The sequence below is a fragment of the Capra hircus genome, chromosome 19 (genome assembly GCF_001704415.2).
Source record: "Capra hircus breed San Clemente chromosome 19, ASM170441v1, whole genome shotgun sequence".
Taxonomy (NCBI): domain Eukaryota; kingdom Metazoa; phylum Chordata; class Mammalia; order Artiodactyla; family Bovidae; genus Capra; species Capra hircus.
In genome coordinates this window covers 12,310,245-12,331,682 of record NC_030826.1, presented here as the reverse complement: position 1 = coordinate 12,331,682, position 21,438 = coordinate 12,310,245, and the positions used below count along the sequence as shown (strand labels likewise).

General features: G+C 38.5%; 1 protein-coding gene across 1 annotated transcript in view; it reads right to left on the bottom strand.

Annotated features, from left to right (window-relative positions):
• USP32 (ubiquitin specific peptidase 32) overlaps positions 1-21,438 on the bottom strand; it is a 195,797-nt gene that overhangs the window by 85,061 nt on the left and 89,298 nt on the right. The window contains exons 3-5 of the mRNA XM_018064149.1: positions 8,678-8,783; positions 5,163-5,281; positions 1,012-1,171 (exon numbers count right to left, since the gene is read on the bottom strand). Of these exons, the coding sequence (XP_017919638.1) occupies positions 1,012-1,171; positions 5,163-5,281; positions 8,678-8,783 (385 nt within the window). The remainder of the gene's footprint in view (positions 1-1,011; positions 1,172-5,162; positions 5,282-8,677; positions 8,784-21,438) is intronic.

The window sequence follows — 21,438 nt, the reverse complement described above, 5'->3', positions numbered from 1 at the left end:
GTTAAGAACAGTTAGTAGAGGGCTGCTGTGAAATAAGTGATATTGATCCCAGTTCTTGCTAATATTTTCTCTTTTGAGGAAATTTCTTTAATTTCCTGAGTGACAGGAATGTCTGATGCAGAGCTCCTAAATCTGTCAGAATTTTCTGGGTGATAGGAATCTTTTGTTCTGATGCCTGAAGTAACTCTCGGTAGGTTCCTGGAAAGGGGCTGGTCACTAGAAAGACCAAACCATACACTAGAAAGTTGGAACTTTTAACCCCATTCCTCCCCATTCTCTGGAAAGAAGAAAAGATTTAGAAATACAGTTAATAACTGATAATGCTTATGTAACAAAGCCTGCACAAAAATCCCAAGCACAGGGTCTGGAGAGCATCTAAACACATCTACATGCCAAGAAGGGGGCAACACAGCTCCATGTGGACAGAAACTCCTGTGTGTGGGACCCTTCCAGATTCCGTCCTACGTATCTGTTCACCCAGCTGTTCATCTGTATCCTTTAATACAGCTTTTATTATATAATAAATCAGTAAAAGTAAATGTTTCCTGAAGTTCTAGTAAATTACCAAACCCAAGGAGAGGGTCATGGGAAGTCTCATTTTCAGGTGGTCAGTCAGAAGCACAGGTCACAATCTGGACTTGGCATCTGAAGCGGGGAGGGCAGGGGGCAGTCTTTTGGGACTGAGACCTAAACCTGTGGGATGGGTCTGTGCTAATCCCAGGCAGACAGTGTCAGAACTGAACTAAAGTGTAGGACACCCAGTTGGTGTCCACAGAGCACTGGAGAATTGCTTGGTGTGGGGGAAAAAACTTATACATTTGGAGTACGAATGTATTCAGTGAGTAGACAAAAAAACATTTATCTTTTTCAGTTATGTACTCAAGCCTCCAGCATTCCATGTTATTACATTTTGGAAGAAAAAAAAAGCCACACTGATAACAGGCATATTCTCATATTACCAGGCAACTGTATTAAAAAGTGAACAGAGCACAATAAAATGCCATTACTTACAATGTGTGACTCCAGCCAGAGTTTGGTAGAAAGTGGGAGTATCACTATCATCAGTGAGGGTCACATATACACCTCCAGACAGCAGCCAACGAGAGAAGGTAAAAGCATCTTTGTTTAGAAGAAGCCAATTTCTAAACTTTTCATAGTTTACCTTTTCACCCTAAAATTAAAACAAGAAAACACAGGTTTAGTTAAACTTTAAGGTACCTTACTTGGAACTTACACAATTTTAAATTTGCATTTAATTGACATTTACTCCCTTCTACTATCTATAAAGGAAGAATAATCTAAATATCATTATAGGGGAAAAAAACTGTCTTCAAACATAGCTATTTCAGAATTTCTATTTACATAAAACCTATATGGTAATTGCAAATTATTTTATCAATTCATTAAAGCAGTGAATTTCTACTAAGTCACATTTTATTTGCTAAGGTACATCTTGCAATCAGTGTAAACTGCATTTCTTTCAATACTTAATAAAAGCAATTTTTCATTTGTTTTATCCTGCTTCTTCAACACTTCCATTGGTTAGAATTAGCACATTTTAATCAATGTGTATGGAATATGAATAATGTTTTAAATTTCATTGGTAAATTAAAAACTATCCAGGAGTCCCCTTCCAAAAGTCATCACTGAAAACATACATTCACAAGTCAACTAGAATACAAAAAAGAAGCAAGGTTTCTATTTCTTTGCTTTCTTTCCAAGTACTTGTCTTGCTAAATCTGCGGAGAAAAAAAGCGTCCAGGCTGAGAAAAAACATCATATGGCTGTGCAAGTCAATCTCTTTGTCTGGAAGGCAAGAGTATGGGCCAGATATTTCTATGAGAAAAAGGCAGAAGCAGCCCACATAGAAATACAATGAAGAACGACACTCAGGAGCCTAGTAGCTATAATCCTGATGGAGCTATTAAGTGATACAAATAACTTATAACCTAAAAGAGTTGCAGTAGAAATAATTTCTATATTGTTAGTAGCATCCTATTAAGTACAGTAATATGCTTAGCTTCATGGTTTCAAAATATTTAACAATACAATCCAAGCAATCAAGACAACATTGGAGGACTTCCCTGGTGGTCCAGCAGTTAAGAATACACCTGCCAGGGGACACAAGTTGGATCCCTGGTTAGTGAACTAAGATCCCACTCGCCGAGGAGCAACTAAGCCCATGGGCCACAACTACTGAGCCTGCGTGCTGCAACTACTGAAGCCCGTGGGCCTAGAATCTGTGTTCCACAACAATGAGAAACTGATGCCTCACAACAAAGAAGAGCCCTCACTGGATGCAATTAGAGAAAGTCCACACACAGCAACGAATACCCAGCACAGCCAATAAATAAATAAGACAACACTGGAAGTCTTAGCTTTCTAAATGGAGGACTATAGCACTCAGACTTGCTGCAGGGACATGAGGACACTGCTGCATGTTTAGAGGATCAGACCCATTTTCTTTCTCTATCCACATCTGGTCTACAAAGAGGGTTTGCAGTATAAATTCCACAAGCTGAGGCACATTTTTACACGTTAACATCTCCGACGTTGGGATAAGTCTTAAAATCAATAATAACTGTAACTGGTAGTTTTTCTGTTCTTTATAGTAATACATAAAAGCACATCTTATTAATCAAAAGTGTCTTATATCCAGTGGACATGATTGTTTTAACGGTTTTATGAAGCTAAGATGCTGTTGTAAGACATACCTTCATGTACCGCTAAGAAAAAACTGCCCGTTATAATAGGTGCTTCCAACAACTTCCCATACAGTTAACATTTAATGCGTATTTACAATTCCCTAAGCACAATTCTAAGTATTTTTATACTCATTTAATCCTCAAGCAACCCTCAAGCAACAATAAGACATACTATTATCCCCATTTTACACGTGAGAAAACCAAAGCTCTGAAAGCTGTATGTTCAAGGTTATACAGTGGCAGAGATAGAACTGAACCCAAGCAGTCTAGGCTCCAAAGTCTCTGTGCCTGAATTACACACTATATATACTGCCTGGCAACTTAGTGAAATACAAAGCGACCTCTCAAATCTGCTTGCCCATTAGGATCACTCCATATAACTGGCAGTACTAAAATCCCATCTGTCAAACATGACTTTCTATGTTCTTGAGTCATGGCTCTAAATAAGGAAGCAAAATGGAAATTTTTTATAAACTGTCACAATAGCAGTCTAGAAAAAAAACTTCCAGTACTAAAAAAGGCAATTAAAAACAAACAAACTTCTGAAATTGATACATCTTTGAAGAGCAATATAAAGTATGAATTCCTACCATGAGAATCAACAACCAAAAAAGTTCAATAAGAAAAAAACCAATGTAACTCCTATGTGGATTTCCTTCATCTCAAGTTACTGGATACACAGTAACTCAAAAAGCAAGAGTATGGATCACATAATTATGTAGGTAAATACATCAAATAGTTGAATTAGGTAAAATTAGCCCATTCACAGTCTTTTTTTTCTTTAAACAACCATAAGTACCTAATGATGTAAATAGCTATACACATGAGTATCCCCAAACCTTGGCTTCTCATTTCTTTGATCTCCTCTCTTCCAAAGACCTTGTTCTTCACATAAGACTTCCCTATCCATTTACTACCATACTCATTTCCTTAAAATTCTTTGTTCTAATGTCCCTTTCTCTTATAAGCTGTTCTTAACCATCCCATAACAAAATACCTACACCTAGTCATCACCTCCCTATCACCACCTATCTCCTGTAGTCTACTTAATTTTTCCGTACAGCACTAATTATTATCTTAGTATATGTACCTGCTATTGTGCCTAAATTTTAAGAGAACTGGGTGGCTAACCAAATTAAATCCCCATCTATAAAATAGGGGTGTCTGCATAAACCTTATTAAAATGAAAAAAATATACATTCTCCCCTAAAATAAGCAAACCACTTGATATTTCTGTGAAAAATCCAATTTATCAGGCTTGCAAAGATTAGATAACTCTTTTTTCTTTTTCTAATAAAATTTGGCCAGCAAATTTTAGAGAGGAAAAACAAAAAACATAATCTAGTTTGTCTTAAGGTACTGAAATACCATCATAGCAACTTCCAGTCAATAAGACAACCAAAAATGCAGGAAGACAATCCTTTTAGCACCAAACATGTGGAATTGCTGACTAAAATGTAATGCCATAACTACTACCAAAAACTGCTTAACTAAGCTGAAAAGCAAGAAAGCGAAATCTCCAGATGCTATCAACACAGAGGAAACTTAAAGCCAGAGTGATGAAAAGCTAAAGCCAGAGAGTCCAAACAGATATCAGAACCAGATATATGCACATGGCTGGAGTATGAATAATCAGTGCTTATATAGTTAGGAAGGTGACTGAACTAAACTGAATAAAAGCTCTGAATAAAACCAACAGCAGTGAAAGACTCTTTTATCTGTGAAATGGAAGTGGATCAAATGGCCACAAGAAATTACACAGCATTGAGTGCTGCAGGCAAGGATCAAAACCTTGTAGAAGAGCTTTATTTTGCCACCTTTTGGGACTTTTACCATGTGAGCAGACCTCTGAAAAGAAATTAAAGAAAAGTTTTCTCTGTTAAAGATACACATTTTCTGTTGTTAAAGTTTTTTTACAATGAAAATATATTATTTATGAGAACAGGAAAATGACCAATTTTCAAAACCCAAATATTTCAGTATGCAAACCAATTAAAAAAATAAATTATATATAAAATGCATTTATGATAAAATAGGCATTGATGGATCACAGAGGTCACCTACAACTCAAGGCCAATGAGTGCTATTTCTACGTGCTCATGCTGAAAAGCAATGAAGAGCACCACAACTTAAGCAATGCTCAGGTGTCTGCAGGATCACCTGTGAGTGCATGTGTGCGTGCTGGTGTGAGAGTGGGGGAGTATGTTTCATTACACCATAAGTAGAGATAGTTGCCTTTACAGTAGAACTGGGAATTTTCAGATTCACAAACACAGCAGTAGTAACTGTTATGGACCTTTGAGTCTAGCACACAAATCATTAAAAAACTTCAACCATTAAATACAAAAACGTCAAGAATATGCCACACATAAACGTCTGTTCATCACAGCTAAACTCATTACACAACTAAGATTCAATACTCTGTCCACAGGGATGCAATGTAAATCTTTAATGTACCTCTGAGAAACACTTCCTGAGTGTATCTGGGACTTTACCATCCACCACATGAAGCATTCTTTCCATTTCTTCCCGTATAACATAGCTCCCGGATTCACTTGCAAATAGACTAAAAATGTCTAGGAAAAAGAAATTATGAATTAATTTTATCATAGATTAAAAGTACCCTGGTGGATGTAGGGAGGAAAGAGAAAGGTAACAATTATTGAGTGACCAAGCATTTTATAAATATACAATTTATCCCTTAAAAAAAAAACAATGCTAATTACAACAGCAATGTGGTATCTTTTCACATACCAAATTTGCAAAAAATATTTAAGTGTGACAATACAAAGTGTTAGCAATAAACTAGGATAAACTGGAACTCTTATATACTGTTAATGAATATGTATTACTGTAACACCTTGGAGAGTATCTTGCCAAAATGTAAAGATGAAGATTTATGCTAGAAGTTCAATTTCTAAGCAACTCCACCTCCACTTGTGAAAAACTCATACATATCTGCCTGAGGTACAACATACTCTGAAGCAATCTTTGTAATAGCAAAATTTAGTGGGGGAAAAAAGATAAATGTCTACCAACGAAACAATAGGTAACCTGAGACACACACACAATGAAATACTATATAGCAATTAAAATACAGGAATTAATGTTCCAACATGGTAAATATCAATAATCTTCAGTACAAAAAGCAAACTGAAAAATCTGTATAGTATACCATTTATTTGGCTTGTATACCATTTATTTGGCTTTAATTTTGCAAACAACAACAACAACAACAACAACAAGATCTGGGACAAATATGACACAGTAAGAAATAATAAAGTTGGGTAGAAGAACATATAATGTTTGAAATACTGCTGTTAAGGGTTGAACTGCATCTGCCCAAAAGATATGCTGAAATCCTAATCTCCAACTACCTGAGAATTTGAATTTATTTGGAAACATAGGTGATAGAAAGAAGAGACATTCTATTCCTCTGAAGGCCCACTGGGTTCCTCGCCTGCCCACCCACATGCCATGGCTGATTCTGTTAGGGGGGATATTTGCTGAAAGGCTCTGACCATCTGTTACAGATTAAATTATATCCCCCCCCTCCAAAGAAAATGTTGGAAGTCTTAACCCCAGTACTCATGAATGTGACTTCATTTGAAAAAGGGTCTCTGCAGATAAAATCAAATTAAGATGAGGTTATTAGGTTGGGTTCTAATTCAATATGACTGAGAAGACAGAAACAGTGGAAAGAAACCATGTGATGAGATAGTGAGAGACTGGAGGGAAGCAACTGGCAAGTCAAGGAACACCAAGCATTGAGGGCTACCATCAGAAGTTAGGAAAAAGGAAGGATTCCTCCCTGTAGATTTCAGAGGGAACAAAACTCTGCTAATATCTTAATATTGGACCTCTCCTGTACAATTGTGCTCATATCACACGCTAGCAAGGTAATGCTCAAATCCTTCAAGCTGGGCTTCAGCAGTACGTGAACCAAGAATTTCCAGATGTACACGCTAGGTTTAGAAAAGGCAGAGCAACCAGAGATCAAATTGCCAACATTTGTTGGATCATGGAGAAAGCAAGGGAATTCCAGAAAAATACGTACTTCTGCTTCAATGACTACACTAAAGCCTTTGACTATGTGGATCACAACTCAGCAACTAAATAACAACACAAATTTGTTGTTCATTGTTGAGTCCAACTCTTTGTGACACCATGGACTGCAGCAAGCCAGGCTTCCCTGTCATTTACTATCTCCTGGAGTTTGCTCAAACTTAGGTTCATTGAGTCAGTAATGTCATCTCATCTGCCGCCCCCTTCTCCTCTTGCCCTCAATCGTCCCCAGCTTCAGAGTCTCTTCCAATGAGTTGGTTCTTCACATCAGGTAGATGAAGTATTAGAGCTGCAACTTTAGCATCAGTCCTTACGATGAACAATCAGGGCTGATTTCCTTTCGGATTGACTGGTTTGATCTCCTTGCAGTCTAAGGGACTCTCAAGAGTCTTCTCCAGCACCACAGTTCGAAACCATCAATTCTTTGGCGCTCAGCCTTCTTTATGGTCCAACTATCACATTTGTACATGACTACTGGAAAAACCAGAGCTTTGACTATAAGGACTGTTGTTGGCAAAGTGATGTCTCTGCTCTTTAATACACTGCCTACTCATTTCACTTGATAGCAAGGTAATGCTCAAAATCCTTCAAGCTAGGCTTCAACAATACATGAACTGAGAACTTTCAGATGTACAAGTCGGATTTAGAAAAAACAGAGAAACCAGAAATCAAATTGCCAACATCCACTGGATCATACAAAAAGCAAGAGAATTCCAGAAAAACATCTACTTCTGCTTCCCTGACTATACCAAAGCCCTTGACTGTGTGGATCACAACAAACTGGAAAATTCTTAAAAGAGACAGGAATACTAGACCACCTGACCTGTCTCCTGAGAAATCTGTATGCAAGTCAAGAAGCAACAGTTAGAACCGGAGATGGAACAATGGATTGGTTCAAAACTGGGAAAGGAGTATGTCAAGGCTGTATGTTGTCACCCTATTTATTTAACTTATATGTAGAGTATATCATGCGAAATGCCAGGCTGGATGAATCAAAAGCTGGAACTAAGGATTGCCAGGGAAAATATCAACCACCTCAGATATGGAGATGATACCACTCTAACGGCAGAAAGCGAAGAGGAACTAAAGAGTCTCTTGATGAGTGACAGGAGAGTGAAAAAGCTGATTTTTAAAACTCAACATTCAAAAAACTAAGATCATAGCATCTGGTTGCATAGCTTCATGGTAAACAGATGCGGAAACAGTGGAAACAGGGACAGGCTTTATTTTCTTGGGCTCCAAAATCACTGTGGACGGTGACTGCAGTCACAAAAGGAAGAGACACTTGCACTATGGAAGAAAAGCCATGATGAACGACTACACAAATACGGACGCGTGAAAAGTGTTTGGTTTTCTCCTGTTAATCTGTCTCACATCAAATTAATTATTAAATCAGCCAAAGAACCTAGAAACGAAGTTTTTTCTGCTCTTTCAGAGTACTTTATTCCTTCTTACTGTCAAGCAATATTCTACGGCTGGTTATATTATACTTTGCTTATGATAATTGCATCAGTTGATGGGCATTAGGATTGTTTCATTTTGTAACCATTATGAACGTGCTGTTATGAACTTTTTTTAAATGAATATATGGTTTCAATTTCCTTGGGTATATATCTAGGAATGAAACTGAAAACTCAATGTTTAACAGTTTGAGAAACTGCCAGTTAGTTTTCCAAAGTGGCTGCATTACCTATCGTACACTTGAGTGGTATCTCATTGTAATTTTAATTTACATTTCCCAAATAACTACTTACGTTTAACATTTTTTCAAGTGCTTACTGGCTATTTGTATATCTTCTTTGAAGAAACATCAATTCAAATCCTTTGATAGTCATCAAAATTTTGAGGTATATTATTCTGTACATAAATGTAGTATTTTAACATTTTGAGATAATGAAAGTACTTACATTTTGCTTTCTCTTCATCTCTGCCTCTTGTAAGAAGGACAAGTCCAACTATTAAGTTATTGAAGTGCAGTCCTTTGGATGTTCCACCAAAAGAACAGTAAATCACCTAGGAGAAAATAAATGGTAAAGCCAACCTTAGACATTTCAGTTGTTGAGAAATTTGAGGCTGGTATCATCACCTTTAGTAAATCTTATCTCCATCTCCAAACAAGGTCCTGGTAAACTTCAGCGCAATGATGTTAAATTTCTCCCTCTTCTTCCTCCTTTATACCTTGTTATCACACTCAATCAAGAATATACTGTATCCATCCTAAAGTATATGTATCACTGGCTGACACACTGAATTTTCTTTCTCTTGAGAGTCCTCATCAAAGTCCAAAGAGATAAGTTTTTTTCCTTCAATAGTCCCATAATGTGATAAGAATTTTGATCAGAGAATCTCCTTCAACTTCCGTTAAATGTCTACACATCATTTTGATTTGAAAAATCAACATTCTGTAAGTGGATGTTCAGAAATACAATGGCGATTATACTACAATATATAAATGCACCTAATTAACATGCTGCACACCTTAAATTTATACAATGCTGTACATTAAATATATTCAACTTTTAAGTAAAAAAAAAGACATTTTTATACTCTTAAAATTGAATATTATAATAGTCAGAAATAAAGAAGAAAAGCTATTCATAAGAAAGTGACAGTAACAGCAGTAACAAATTCATTCACTCAACAGTTCCGTGTTGAGAGCCTAGTGTGATACTGTCATATAACAAACGTATTTTGGTCTTCTGCCAGGTTCCAAAAAAAACAATGCAAGAGCTTCTAAAATCTTTGGAATTCCCAGAGTGATACAGATGAAAGGTGGAGAAGGAAATGGCAACCCACTCCAGTATTCTTGCCTGGAGAATCCCATGGACAGAGGAACCTGGCATGGGGTCACGAGAGCTGGACTAGACTTAGTACTAAACCACTACCACCAGCACCACAGATGAAAGGAGCATCTTTTGTTATTGATAATAAGCCTCTTTAAACCACACCTGAATTTATGCTAATAAGGTGACCCTTGGTGGGTCCTTACAAAGCTTTAGAATGGGAGCTGGTAGTCAGAGGAACTAATGATGTGATTAGAGGGTTAGAACTTTCACCCCCACTTTCCAGAGTCAGGGAAGGAGGAAAGGGCTGAAAATGGAGCTAACCACCACAGCCGCCTGTGTACTGGAACTTCCAGAAGAAGCCGTAAACTCTGGGTATGTTGGTGAACACATCACGGTGCAGGAAGGGTGGAACACCAGGACATGGAAGGACGGTGCACAATCTCCTTCCGCACTGTCCCTGCCCCCAGTATCCACCATCGCGTGCATCTCTTCCCATCTGGCTGTTTGTGAGCTGTATCCTTTATGGTGAACTGGTAACAGTGAATGAAATGCCTTCCTGACTTCTGTGGGCCCTTTCTAGCACATTACTGAATCCCAGGAGGGATACATGGGAACCCCTGACTTACAGCTGATTGGTGAGAAGTAGAAGAAGTTGGGGACCTGAAACTGGCATCTTCTGAAGTGGGGGGCAGACCTGGACGTCTGCACTAACTCTGGGTAGTTAGTATCAGAAATGAATTGATTTATAGGACACCCAGCTGGTGTCCAGAGAGTTAGAGAACTGATTGATGTGGGGAAAAAACTCCACACATTTGGTGTTAGAAGTGCTGTGTGGTTTAAAAAAGAAAAAAACCTGACCTAGTATCTGCCAAGAAGAATTTGTCATTAAAATACATGATTAAAGATAATTCAAGGAATAAAACTTAAAGAGTCAACACATGAAAATACATATTCATTAAACGATATTTATAAATATATTTAACAACACTATGGCAGCTGATGCTAGAAACTGTGTGTCTCCAGGGCCACTGCTAGCAGACTCGGCAGAAACTGCCACAGGGAGAGGTTTCCAAGTCAGAACACACGAAACATAAAAGGAATGTAACACGCATACTTTGTAGGTAACTATTTCAAGTTGGCCCCTGCATAACCAGGGGCAAAAGCGACAGTCCCTCGTTCATGTCCAACTCTTTTGTGACCCTCATGAACTGCAGCCCACCAGGCTCCTTTGTCAATGAGATTTCCCAGGCAAGAATATCGGAGTTGGGTTTCCATTTCCTTCTCTAGGGGTGGGGATCGAACCTGGGTCTCCAGCATTGCAGGCAAGTTCTTTACTGTCTGAGTCACCAGGGAAGCCCAAGAGGAAGGTATCCTCTATCCCTAAGGGAGGGTCAGGAAAACATCATAGCCACAGACCTTTAAAAGTCCCCTACCATTCGGCAAGAGGCAGAATCAGTGAGAAAGTCTCGTCCTCCAAGTTGCAGAGACATAAGGACCACCTAAAACTGAGACAGCAATCGGACAACAAAGAATCCCCCACCCTGGTACCCCTCACCCACCTCCACCTCTGCATTAGCAAACACCGAGCAATCAGTAACAGCAGTCTCCCACTGAGGAGAGGGAAGAGTGCAGAGAGATCCTCTCTGAGGTACAGTACCAAAGAGAAAACAAGATCAAAAGTTAAAGGTAGAGCAGACATTACAAATCTCTCCTGGCAAATGGGCCTCTAATCTAAAAGAGGAAACCTTAGTGTGGAATTTGAAGCCTGTGGTGTGCACTGCGGGTAGTTGTAACAACACACTAAAAAACCAGCTCAGCTGAAGTATAGACTGACGCAACTGCTTGTGTGGAAGACTCAGCCAGGCATAAATACTGTTTAGCTCAGTCTCTACTGTCCTATATAAAGCATCTATCTTCCCACCACAAATTACATGTCACACAAGGAAGCAGAGAATACCCAAAACCTCACAGACTGACAAAGGAAAAACACAGAAATAGAGTTTTATAAAGCTCCGGAATGCCTCAACAGCAAACTCAACAGGCTCAAGTTAGAGACTATCCAAACGAAACAGAGGGGAAAATATGTGGGGATAGGAGGGGACAAAGCAGAAAATCCAAAGGCTGTGAGAAAATACCAAATGATTTAACATGCATGCAACTGAAATCCGAGAAGTAAAAGAGAATGGAACAGAATAGCTGAAAAGATAAAGGTTGAAAATTTTCCAAAACTAATAAAGACACAAAACCACAGATATAAGTTGTTCAGAGAACAGGTAGGACAATCACACTTTTAACTCCCCCAAACCAGCTAGACAAATCGTACCCAAACTATTCAAAGCAAAAGGTAAAAAGAAAACCTTTAAGGCAGCCAGAGGAAAAACAATGCATTACATTGAGAAAAACATTTCTCATCAAAAACTACATAAACCAGACAACAGCGGAATGACAATTCTAAAGCAATTAAAGAAAAGAAAAGAAAAAACAAAACAAAACAAAACTGAGAATTCTATTCCCAACGAAAATACCTTCCAAAAGGAAAAAGTAGACTTTTTCAGGAAAATAAAAACAGAGAACCAAATGTATACTACATAAAAGGGTAAAAGAAAGTACTTCAGGCTGAAGGAAATAAGATATCAAACAAAATAACTGTATCAACACAAAGAAAAAAGAGTAGGAAATAGAATAAATGAAAGTAAATATGAAATTTCCTTATTTTTCACTGGTCTAAAAGATAATTGGCTGGCTAATGGAATAAAGGAAGTGAAAGTTGCTCAGTTGTGTCTGACTCTTTGCCACCCCACAGACTATAAAGTCTATGGAATTTTCCAGGCCAGAATACTGGAGTGGGTAGCTGTTCCCTTCTCCAGGGCATCTTTCCAACCCAGGGATCGAACCCAGGTCTCCCTCATTGCAGGTGGATTCTTTACCGTCTGGGCCACCAGGGAAGCACAAGAACACTCAAGTGGGTAGCCTATCCCTTCTCCAGCGGATCTTCCCAACCCAGGAATCGAGTCCGGGTCTCTTGCATCGCAGGCGGATTCTTTATCAGCTGAGCTACTAGGGAAGGAACAACAGTCAAATTCTAATGTGTTTACAGCATATGTAAAACACATGACAACAGAACATGGGACAGAGCAACTGGAAGTTTAATACTGTATTCTAAAATGTTATACCATGTTGTAGCTCAGTCTTCACGTTGCCAGTGAGAGATTAATCACAGCACATAGTGTTTAACCCAACATCAACTCCATTAATAAATCATTATAAAAACAATAGCTAATACATTTAAATGGTTATTATATGGCATATAACTATTATTGTGTTAGTTGCTCAGTCATGTCTGACTCTCTGCGACCTCATGAACTGTAGCCCGCAAGGCTCCCCTGTCCATGGGATTCTCCAGGCAATAATACTGGAGTGGGTTGCCAGTCCCTTCTCCAAGGGATCTTCCTGACCCAGGGATCGAATCCAGTCTCCCCTACTGTAGGCAGATTCTTTACCACCTGAGCCACCAGGGAAGTCTGGTATTAATTCCAGTGCTTTGCTTCACCAGTATTAAACTGGTGATTCCATGGGGGAGATATTACTGGTGTCCCTATTTTATGGCTGAGAAAAACTAGAGCCCAAGGAGACTGAAATAACCTTTCCCAAGTCATACATCAATGAAGCAGCAGGATCAAGATTGAAACTGAGGTTCCTAACACTGAACTCTTAACCCCTTCACTGTTCCACAGTACAATCATACACATTCTTTAGCATATAAAATGAAAAACATCACCAGCAGGATGTATACCATTTTAGTCAAATATACTGAAGATTAACAAAAAGAAATTTCAAAGTATTCACAAACCCAATCTACAGACACTATATTTTTGGCATCCCTTTCTTTCCACTTTAACTTGATAATGTGGTCACTTCACTGGCTTTTATACAAACAGAACAAAGTTGTAAAAGTAAACTTAACCAAGAAAGTCTGAGTAAGATATGATTTTTCAGTTTTCCAAGTATCTGTAAATTGTAGATTTTGTTTTGAATACATCTGGTTGGAATGCTGGAATGAATATAGTGGTCCCTCATGCCCAAAATATAAGAACAGCAATAACTTTCTAAAACCACAAAGTTCAAAAGTTCATTTAACAGATGATGAAAGCAGGCCCAAGAAAATTACCACATCCCCTGAATTCTAAGATGAATGTATTTTCCACCTTTTATTAATGTTCCAGGAATCATTATGCATCTAACATTAAATGTGTAATATCTTTCTTTCACTCTGCAGAAGTCATTTTTATATCAACAGTCACCTTATAACTGACAATACTTTAACAGTAATGAAATACTAAGCGCCATGCTCATTACACTGTTCTTAGGATCCATTGAGAGGCTGTACAGGATAAGCAAGGATATTTTGATGCTACTTTTTAAAAGGCATGTAAGTGTTAACTTATTACTATAATCTGTTATAAGAACTTTATTTTAAAATCCCTCTAATAATTTTCTGTAGCTATTAAAAATGAAGAAGAATAAATAACATATTTTCTTAAACATTTGGTAGCCGTTAACATCTGGATTGAGACTTTGGCATACTGTTACACTAATGTGTAAAATTGATGCTTATGGTAATGATCTCACTAGCCTCTTTTCAGACAATGATATCATCCAGTAAATAATATGATTAGTTGAGAAGACTGGGGAATTAGTCTGCATTTTAAAAGAGAAAGACTTATACTATAATATACAAAGAACTTAACCCTCTCCATATAGTTAGAAGGTTAAAAAGGCAGATGTTCGTAGGTGTCCAGTGTAAAGGAAAGACTGTGTCACGTTTCAGCTGATGTACTACGATCCTCATCCTTCTCCTTTCAGCATCTTTTGGACATAAAGCACAAGGATAAGCCACTGTTCCTAGGGGAAAGCAGTAAGTGATGCATATTGTATCATAGCATTGCTTTTGGAGTCAGGGAGTCCTGAGCTGAAGCCAGGCTTTACTAATTTACCAGCTACATGATCTTGGGCAAACCACTTAACTACCTGAGCCTTAGTTCCAGTCCTACGAGGCTATGTGTCTCATGTCTTCTCATTCTAGAACCCAGGTGGAAGAGCAGCCCCTGTATGAGAAAGGCTACTCTTTGGGCATAAGGCAGACTGCAGCCTGACTCCATTCTGTTTATCAGGAAGAATTAATTCAGCATTGATGAGCTCATGGCTTTGCCCTTGGAAACAACTTTTCCTGATTAAACACTATTACATTTTTTAAACGATTTTGATTCACAGTCAAAAGAACCAAATTAATATCTTCAAATTTTCATTCATTTTATATAATTTTCAAGAGAGTCAAACTTTTCCATTTAAATTTTTAATCGATATTTGATTGTCAGCTGGTTTTTGTTCATATCAAAAGTTTCTAAACTAACAAATCTAGTCTTCTTAAATCAAATTCAGCTGATCTAAATTTGTTAATGAAAAATTGATTTTTCTAGAAATGTCTAAACAACAACAAACTCTTAACTGTGTGCTTGAATAAAAACAAAAACAACCTGTAGTGCTCACTTCAGCAGCACATATACTAAAACTGGAATGATACAGAGGACATTAGAATAGCCCCTTTGCAAGGATGACATGCAAATTCATGACGGGTTTCATACTATGGATCACTTATACGTGGAATTTAAAATATGACACATGAAATTCCCTGACAGCCCAGTGATTAGGACTCCATGCTTTCAATGCTGAGGACCCAGGTTCAGTCCTTGGTTGAGGAACTAAGATCCCACAAGCTACACAGTGTGGCCAAAGAACAGATTTTAAAAAATAAAAGATACGACATAAATGGACTTATTTATGAAACAAACAGACTCACAGAAATAGGAAACAGACTCACGGTTGTCACTGGTGGGAAGGGAGAAGGGATGGATTGGCAGTTTTGAATTAGCAGATACAAACTATTATACATAGAACAGATAAACAACAAAGTCTTACTGTACAGCACAGGGAACTATATTCAATGTCCTGTAAAAGAATATAAAATAGTGTGTGTGTGTGTATAGAATCACTGTGCTATACACCAAAAACTAACACAAAATTGTAAATCAACTTTATTTCCATTACAAAAAATTTTTTAAATAAGTAAATAAAATTTAAAAACTTGTTATAATTTATTCTTAATTTGATATGAAAATATCGTCTCCACAAGATTTTTTAAAATATAACGCATAATATCATTATCAAACTAAAAAAATCCCTCTCTTCCCAAATTCCTATGTTGAAACCCAGTAATGGGACTTTCAGGAGGTGATGAGGTGATGAGGGCGAAGCCCTATAAATGGGCGAGGGGGTCTTTTTTTGAAAGTTTATTTATTTTTGGCTGCCCTGGGTCTTCGTTGATGAGCAGGCTTTCTCTCGTCTCAGCGAACAGAGGCTGCTCTCCAGTTGCAGCGCGCGGGCTTCTTGCTGTGGCGGCCTCTCCTGTCGCAGAGCGTGGGCTCTGGTATGCATGAGCTTCGGTAGTTGCAGCGTGTGGGCTCAGTAGCTGCGGTACTCAGGGGGATCAGTACTCTCATAAATGAGAGACCTAGGCAAGCTCCTTTATCTCTTCAGCCACAGGAGGATACAGCAAAAAGATGGCCATCTATGACCAGGAAGTGGGCCCTCACCAGATACGGAATCTGCAGGCACCTTAATCCTGAAATTCTCAGCCTCCACAACTATGGGAAATAAAATTCCGTTTATAAGATACCCAGAACATGGTATCGTTATAGCAGCCAAAAATGGACTGAGACAAATACAAAAATTCCTTTGTATCATCAAATATCTAGTTAGTATTCAAATTTCTCCAAATATCTCATTTTTTTTTTAACTTAAGATCTAAAATATATAATTGATTGCTAGTCTCTTAACTCTCTGGATCCGTAGGTTTCTTTCTCTCTCCCTCTTTTTCAACACAATTTATTCGCTGACGAAACAAAGATATTTGTCCTGGGGAGTTTCCCAAGGTCTACATTTTGATGACTATATTGTCTGTCCTCAGTATTTCCTGTAAATAGGTAGGTAGACCCAGAAAACTGATCACGTTAAAATTGTATTTTTTGGCAAGAACCATCTCCCAGTTGGTGCTACTGTATTTTCATCAGGAGGCACATAATGCCTATCTCTCTTTTTGGTTACCCTGAGATGTACTTCTTTTCCTTCATTAACCAGTTTTTAAAATATGAGTTGGTTTCCCAGCATCTTTCAGAGGTATCTGTGCAGAAAAAAGAAAATGCAGACTACCTGAGACTGTTTTCCTTAAATCTGCTTTCAAGTTTGGCCCTTGACTGGTATCTGTGAACTTGGATTTGGGGGAGACTTCCTGAATCGAAACTGTTCCCTAAATGTTAAATGTGGTTAACTGCTTAAACTGTTTATGAAAACAATGTGGTTTATGCTCAACATCTGCTTTCTTTTGGAAGTTTGGAATTTTGGCCTGTGATAAGTAGAAGTTGTCCAAGTGACCAGCTCCAATAAAAGCCCTAAGCAATGTGTGTCTCTGTAAACAGCGTCCCCGGTGGTAACATTTCATACCTGTTGTCACAACTTACTGCTAGAGAAACTAAGTATATCCCCTTCTGAAGAGGAATGGAAGAAGCTTACACCTGGTCTCCTCCAGACTTTGCCCCATATTCCTTTCCTCTTTGCTAATTTTGCTTTGTATCCTTTTGTGATAATGAATCAGAATAGTTGAGTATGACTATGCTCAGTCCTAGGAGCCCTTCCTCTGAATCATGAATCTGGGAGTGGTCTTAGAAACCTGTATCTGAAAGGGGTATATATATTTTTTTCTCTTGCACTTTTTATTTTGTTGGGGTATAGCTGATTAACAATGTTGTGACCATTTCAGATGAACAGCAAAGGAACTCAGCCACACATATACACGTCCTCCATTCTCCCTTAATCCCCTTAAAAGGGGTAATTTAAAAAATATATTTGCTATGTTTCAATCTCTTTACATTCATACTTAGTTTAGCCATGATCAATTTCCCTATCCCTTTGTAGAGGCAGACTGTTCTTCAAATTGGCTCCTGAATCCATTTTTTATGACTCTAAGTACTGTCTGACACTTTCCTTCCTTTCTAGTACAAGATATTCTAAGCTCACTTCATAAATTTCCTGACCCAAACCTAGAATCAGACACCTCCCCAAGCAGCCTGGTTCTTTTAAGTGGGAAGTTCTATTTAGAGATCACAATCAGGATACTAAGGGTGCTTGCTGCTTGGGTATTATTGACTGTTTCTCAAACCTTTCAGTGGACAGATCTAGGAAAGTAAAACCCAGAAGAATGTGTACTAATACTCCCACATATATACAATCTTTTCCATTTCATCTCAAGCTAAGTTAATCATTGCATTTGATAAAGATTAAATGTTTCAATATTAACAATGTTTCAATGTTCCTTTCTAGAGGACATTACTGAACTAAGGTAAAAGAGAAGTAGGATAACAAGAAGATAATTCTAAATGATAACTTCCAAAGGGAATCTAGGGATTTCCCTGGTGGTCCAGTGGCTAAGCGGAGAAGGCAATGGCAACCCACTCCAGTACTCTTGCCTGGAAAATCCCATGGACAGGGGAGCCCGGTAGGCTCCATGGGGTAGTCCATGGGGTCTCGAAAAGTTGACGACTGAGCGACTTCAGTTTCACTTTTCACTTTCGTGCACTGGAGAAGGAAATGGCAACCCACTCCAGTGTTCTTGCCTGGAGAATCCCAGGGACGGGGGAGCCTGGTGGGCTGCCGTCTGTGGGGTCGCACAGAGTTGGACACAACTGAAGTGACTTAGCAGCAGCAGCAGCCAGTGGCTAAGACTCGGTGCTCCCAACGCAGGTGGCCCGAGTTCGATCCCTGGTTGGGGAACTAGATCCCATATGCCACAACTAAAGGTTCGCATGCCACAAATAAAGATCCCGCAGGCTGCAACTAAAAGAACACAAATGCTGCAATGAAGATGGAAGAGCCTGTGTGCCGCACCTAAAATCTGGCATATCCAAATGAACAAAAATTTTCTTTTTTATGTTCTGAGTACATAAAGCATGAGAATACTGGACTTAGATATTTGTAAAAGAGACTTCTGATGCTCTCACAAACGTAGTTCCCCTTTCCTTGGGGACATAAGGCATGGAAACATTTCCCCCATGCTTCTTGCAGATGAATAGAGCTGTATAACAACTTCTGGCTAAAAGGTTATACAGAGAAATGACAGTCACCACTTTTGGGCCAAGTACCTAATTACATGAGTAACTGAGCATGCCCTCCATTACTCCAGTACTGATTTACAGAGCTCTTTCTGATATGTTAAGTGCCAAAGATTTGACATTGCCAAGCAAAGCCACTAATTCAAAAAGATACATGTATCCTAATGTTCATAGCATTATTTACAATAGCCAAGATATGAAAGCAACCTAAGCATTCATTAACAGATGAATGGATAAAGATGTGGGGTGTGTCTATATACCTACATATACACAATGGAATGCTACTCAGCCATAAAAAGAATGAAATTTTGCAATCTGCTACAACACGGATGGACATGAATGAGTGACTAACCGTGAACGCATGCCAGGAAGATCTCACATGCCACGGGGCAACTAAAGCCAGCGCCACAACTATTGAGACTGTGCTCTGGAGTCCAGGAGCCACTGCTAATGAGCCCATGTGTCAAAATTACTGAGGCCTGCACGCCCGTGTTCTGCAACAAGAGAAGCCATGGCAAAGAGAAAACCAAGCACCGCAACAAAGAGTAGCATCTGCTCTCAGGCAACCAGAGAAAAGCCTGCACAGCAACGAAGACACAAAGCAGCTATAAATAAATAAATAAATATTTTAAAAAACACATTCAAAAAACAAAATGCTTCAGTCTGCTTTATTTCTTTATGCTTCTGCTAGATCTTAAAGATTGCAATAAATCTTTCAGTGCTTCATACATTACAGACAACAAATATTTTTTGAATTACTGAGTGCACTTCAGAAAATAGACATTTCACCCCACTATCCAGGTTTGTTGGCAGCTAGAGTCCCATTGTGCCAACCTACGTTCCATTAAAATGCTACAACTATAAGAAATTAGGAGTAGATTCATGGGACGTACTAAAACACATAAGATCCTAGACAATTTTGAAGTTCCTAAAGTCCATTTCCTTCTTCTGAATGTGAACTCATTTCAGTGTTGAAACCAGACATAGCTGTAGTCTAAGATTTCTATCTTCTTGTATGCTCAGTTGTGTCGGACTCCTTTGAACCCTATGGACTGTAGCCCATCAGGCTCTTCTATCTACAGGATTTTCCAGGCAAGAATGCTGGAGTCGGCTGCCATCACCTTCAGGGGATCTTCCCAACCCAAGGCTCAAACCCACATCTCCTGCATCTCCTACACTGCAGGTGGATTCTTTACCTCCTGAGCCGTCGGGGAAGCCTTGTATTACTTATAATCCATTATTTCAGGAAACTTAAGTGATTCTCTGGATGCTTAGGATCAAAAGATCTAATGACATGTGTCCATCTGTTTATACTGTCTTAAAGGAAAGCTGAAATTACACAAAGTATAGTCATCTGGGAGTTTTAAAAGACTGGCAATTTTTCTCTTTGTATGTTTTGCTTATTATCTGTCTCTCCTGAGAAAAATGTAAGTTATACAAGGGGCAGGGATTCTATGTGACTATTTACTGCTATTCAGCACTCACTATTCCTCTTTATATAAATATTAGAAAAACACATTTTCAAAGATAATTATAATAGACAAATCATTTGTTTTCTCCTTAAGTAGGTCCTTTTAGATAAAATTTATACAGATACCACTTGTTTTTACTTCAAATGATTTTGAATCTTATACAGAAATCTTAGCAAAATCAAATTTAGACTTGAATTAATCTTAGGCTTCAGATTATCCTGCAATGATGAGATGAATGTAATTTGGAAAATAAACAGTCAATAGCACTGGCAAAAGGTCAACCTGACATATTCTTTGTTTTACCATAATATAAGAAGCAACTATTTTCAAGTGAATGAAACAATCTTCTAATAATAACTGAACATATCAATTATTATATTTTTTCTACACCTATTTTGAAAAAGGATTCAATTCAAATCTCTATAAAAGTGAATTTTATGAGAATTCCCTTAAGGTCCAGTGGTTAGGACTCCAAGATTCCACTGGAAGGGGCCCGGGTTTGATCTGTGGTGGGGAACTAAGATCCAGCAAGCAGCACTGTGTGACCAAAAAAAATTGCTTCACTTTTTAAAAAATAAATGTGGAGAAATTCCCTGGTGGTCCAGTGGCTAAGAATCGGCCTGTTTATGCAGAGTGGAGAGGACATGTGTTAAAGCCCTGGTCCAGGAAGATCCCACATGCTGCAAGGCAACTAAGCCTGTGCACCAGAACTACTGAGTCTGCGTGCCTAGAGCCTGTGCTCCTCAATGAGAGAAGCCACCGTATGTGAAGCCCTCATACCCCCGGGAAGAGCAGCCCCCACTCACTGCAACTAGACAAAGACTGCACGCACAGCGACGACTCAGTGCAGCCAAAAATAAAAGCAGAAGAAAAAATGCTGAAAATTAAAAAAATATGTATCAGTCAGTTCAGTTGCTCAGTTGTGTCCAATTCTTTGTGACCTCACGGACTGCAGCATCCCAGGCTTCCCTGTCCATCACCAACTCCTGGAGCTTGCTCAAACTCATGTCCATTGAGTCGGTGATGCCATCCAACCATCTCATCCTCTGTCATCCCCTCCAGAGGACATACAATGAAGACTGAGTGCAGCCAAAAAGAAAAAGAAAAATAGAAGAAAAAAAGCTGAAAAGTAAAATTTTTAAAAATACACCTTTCCCTTTAAGAGATCACATAAGAAGTAGACCAATTT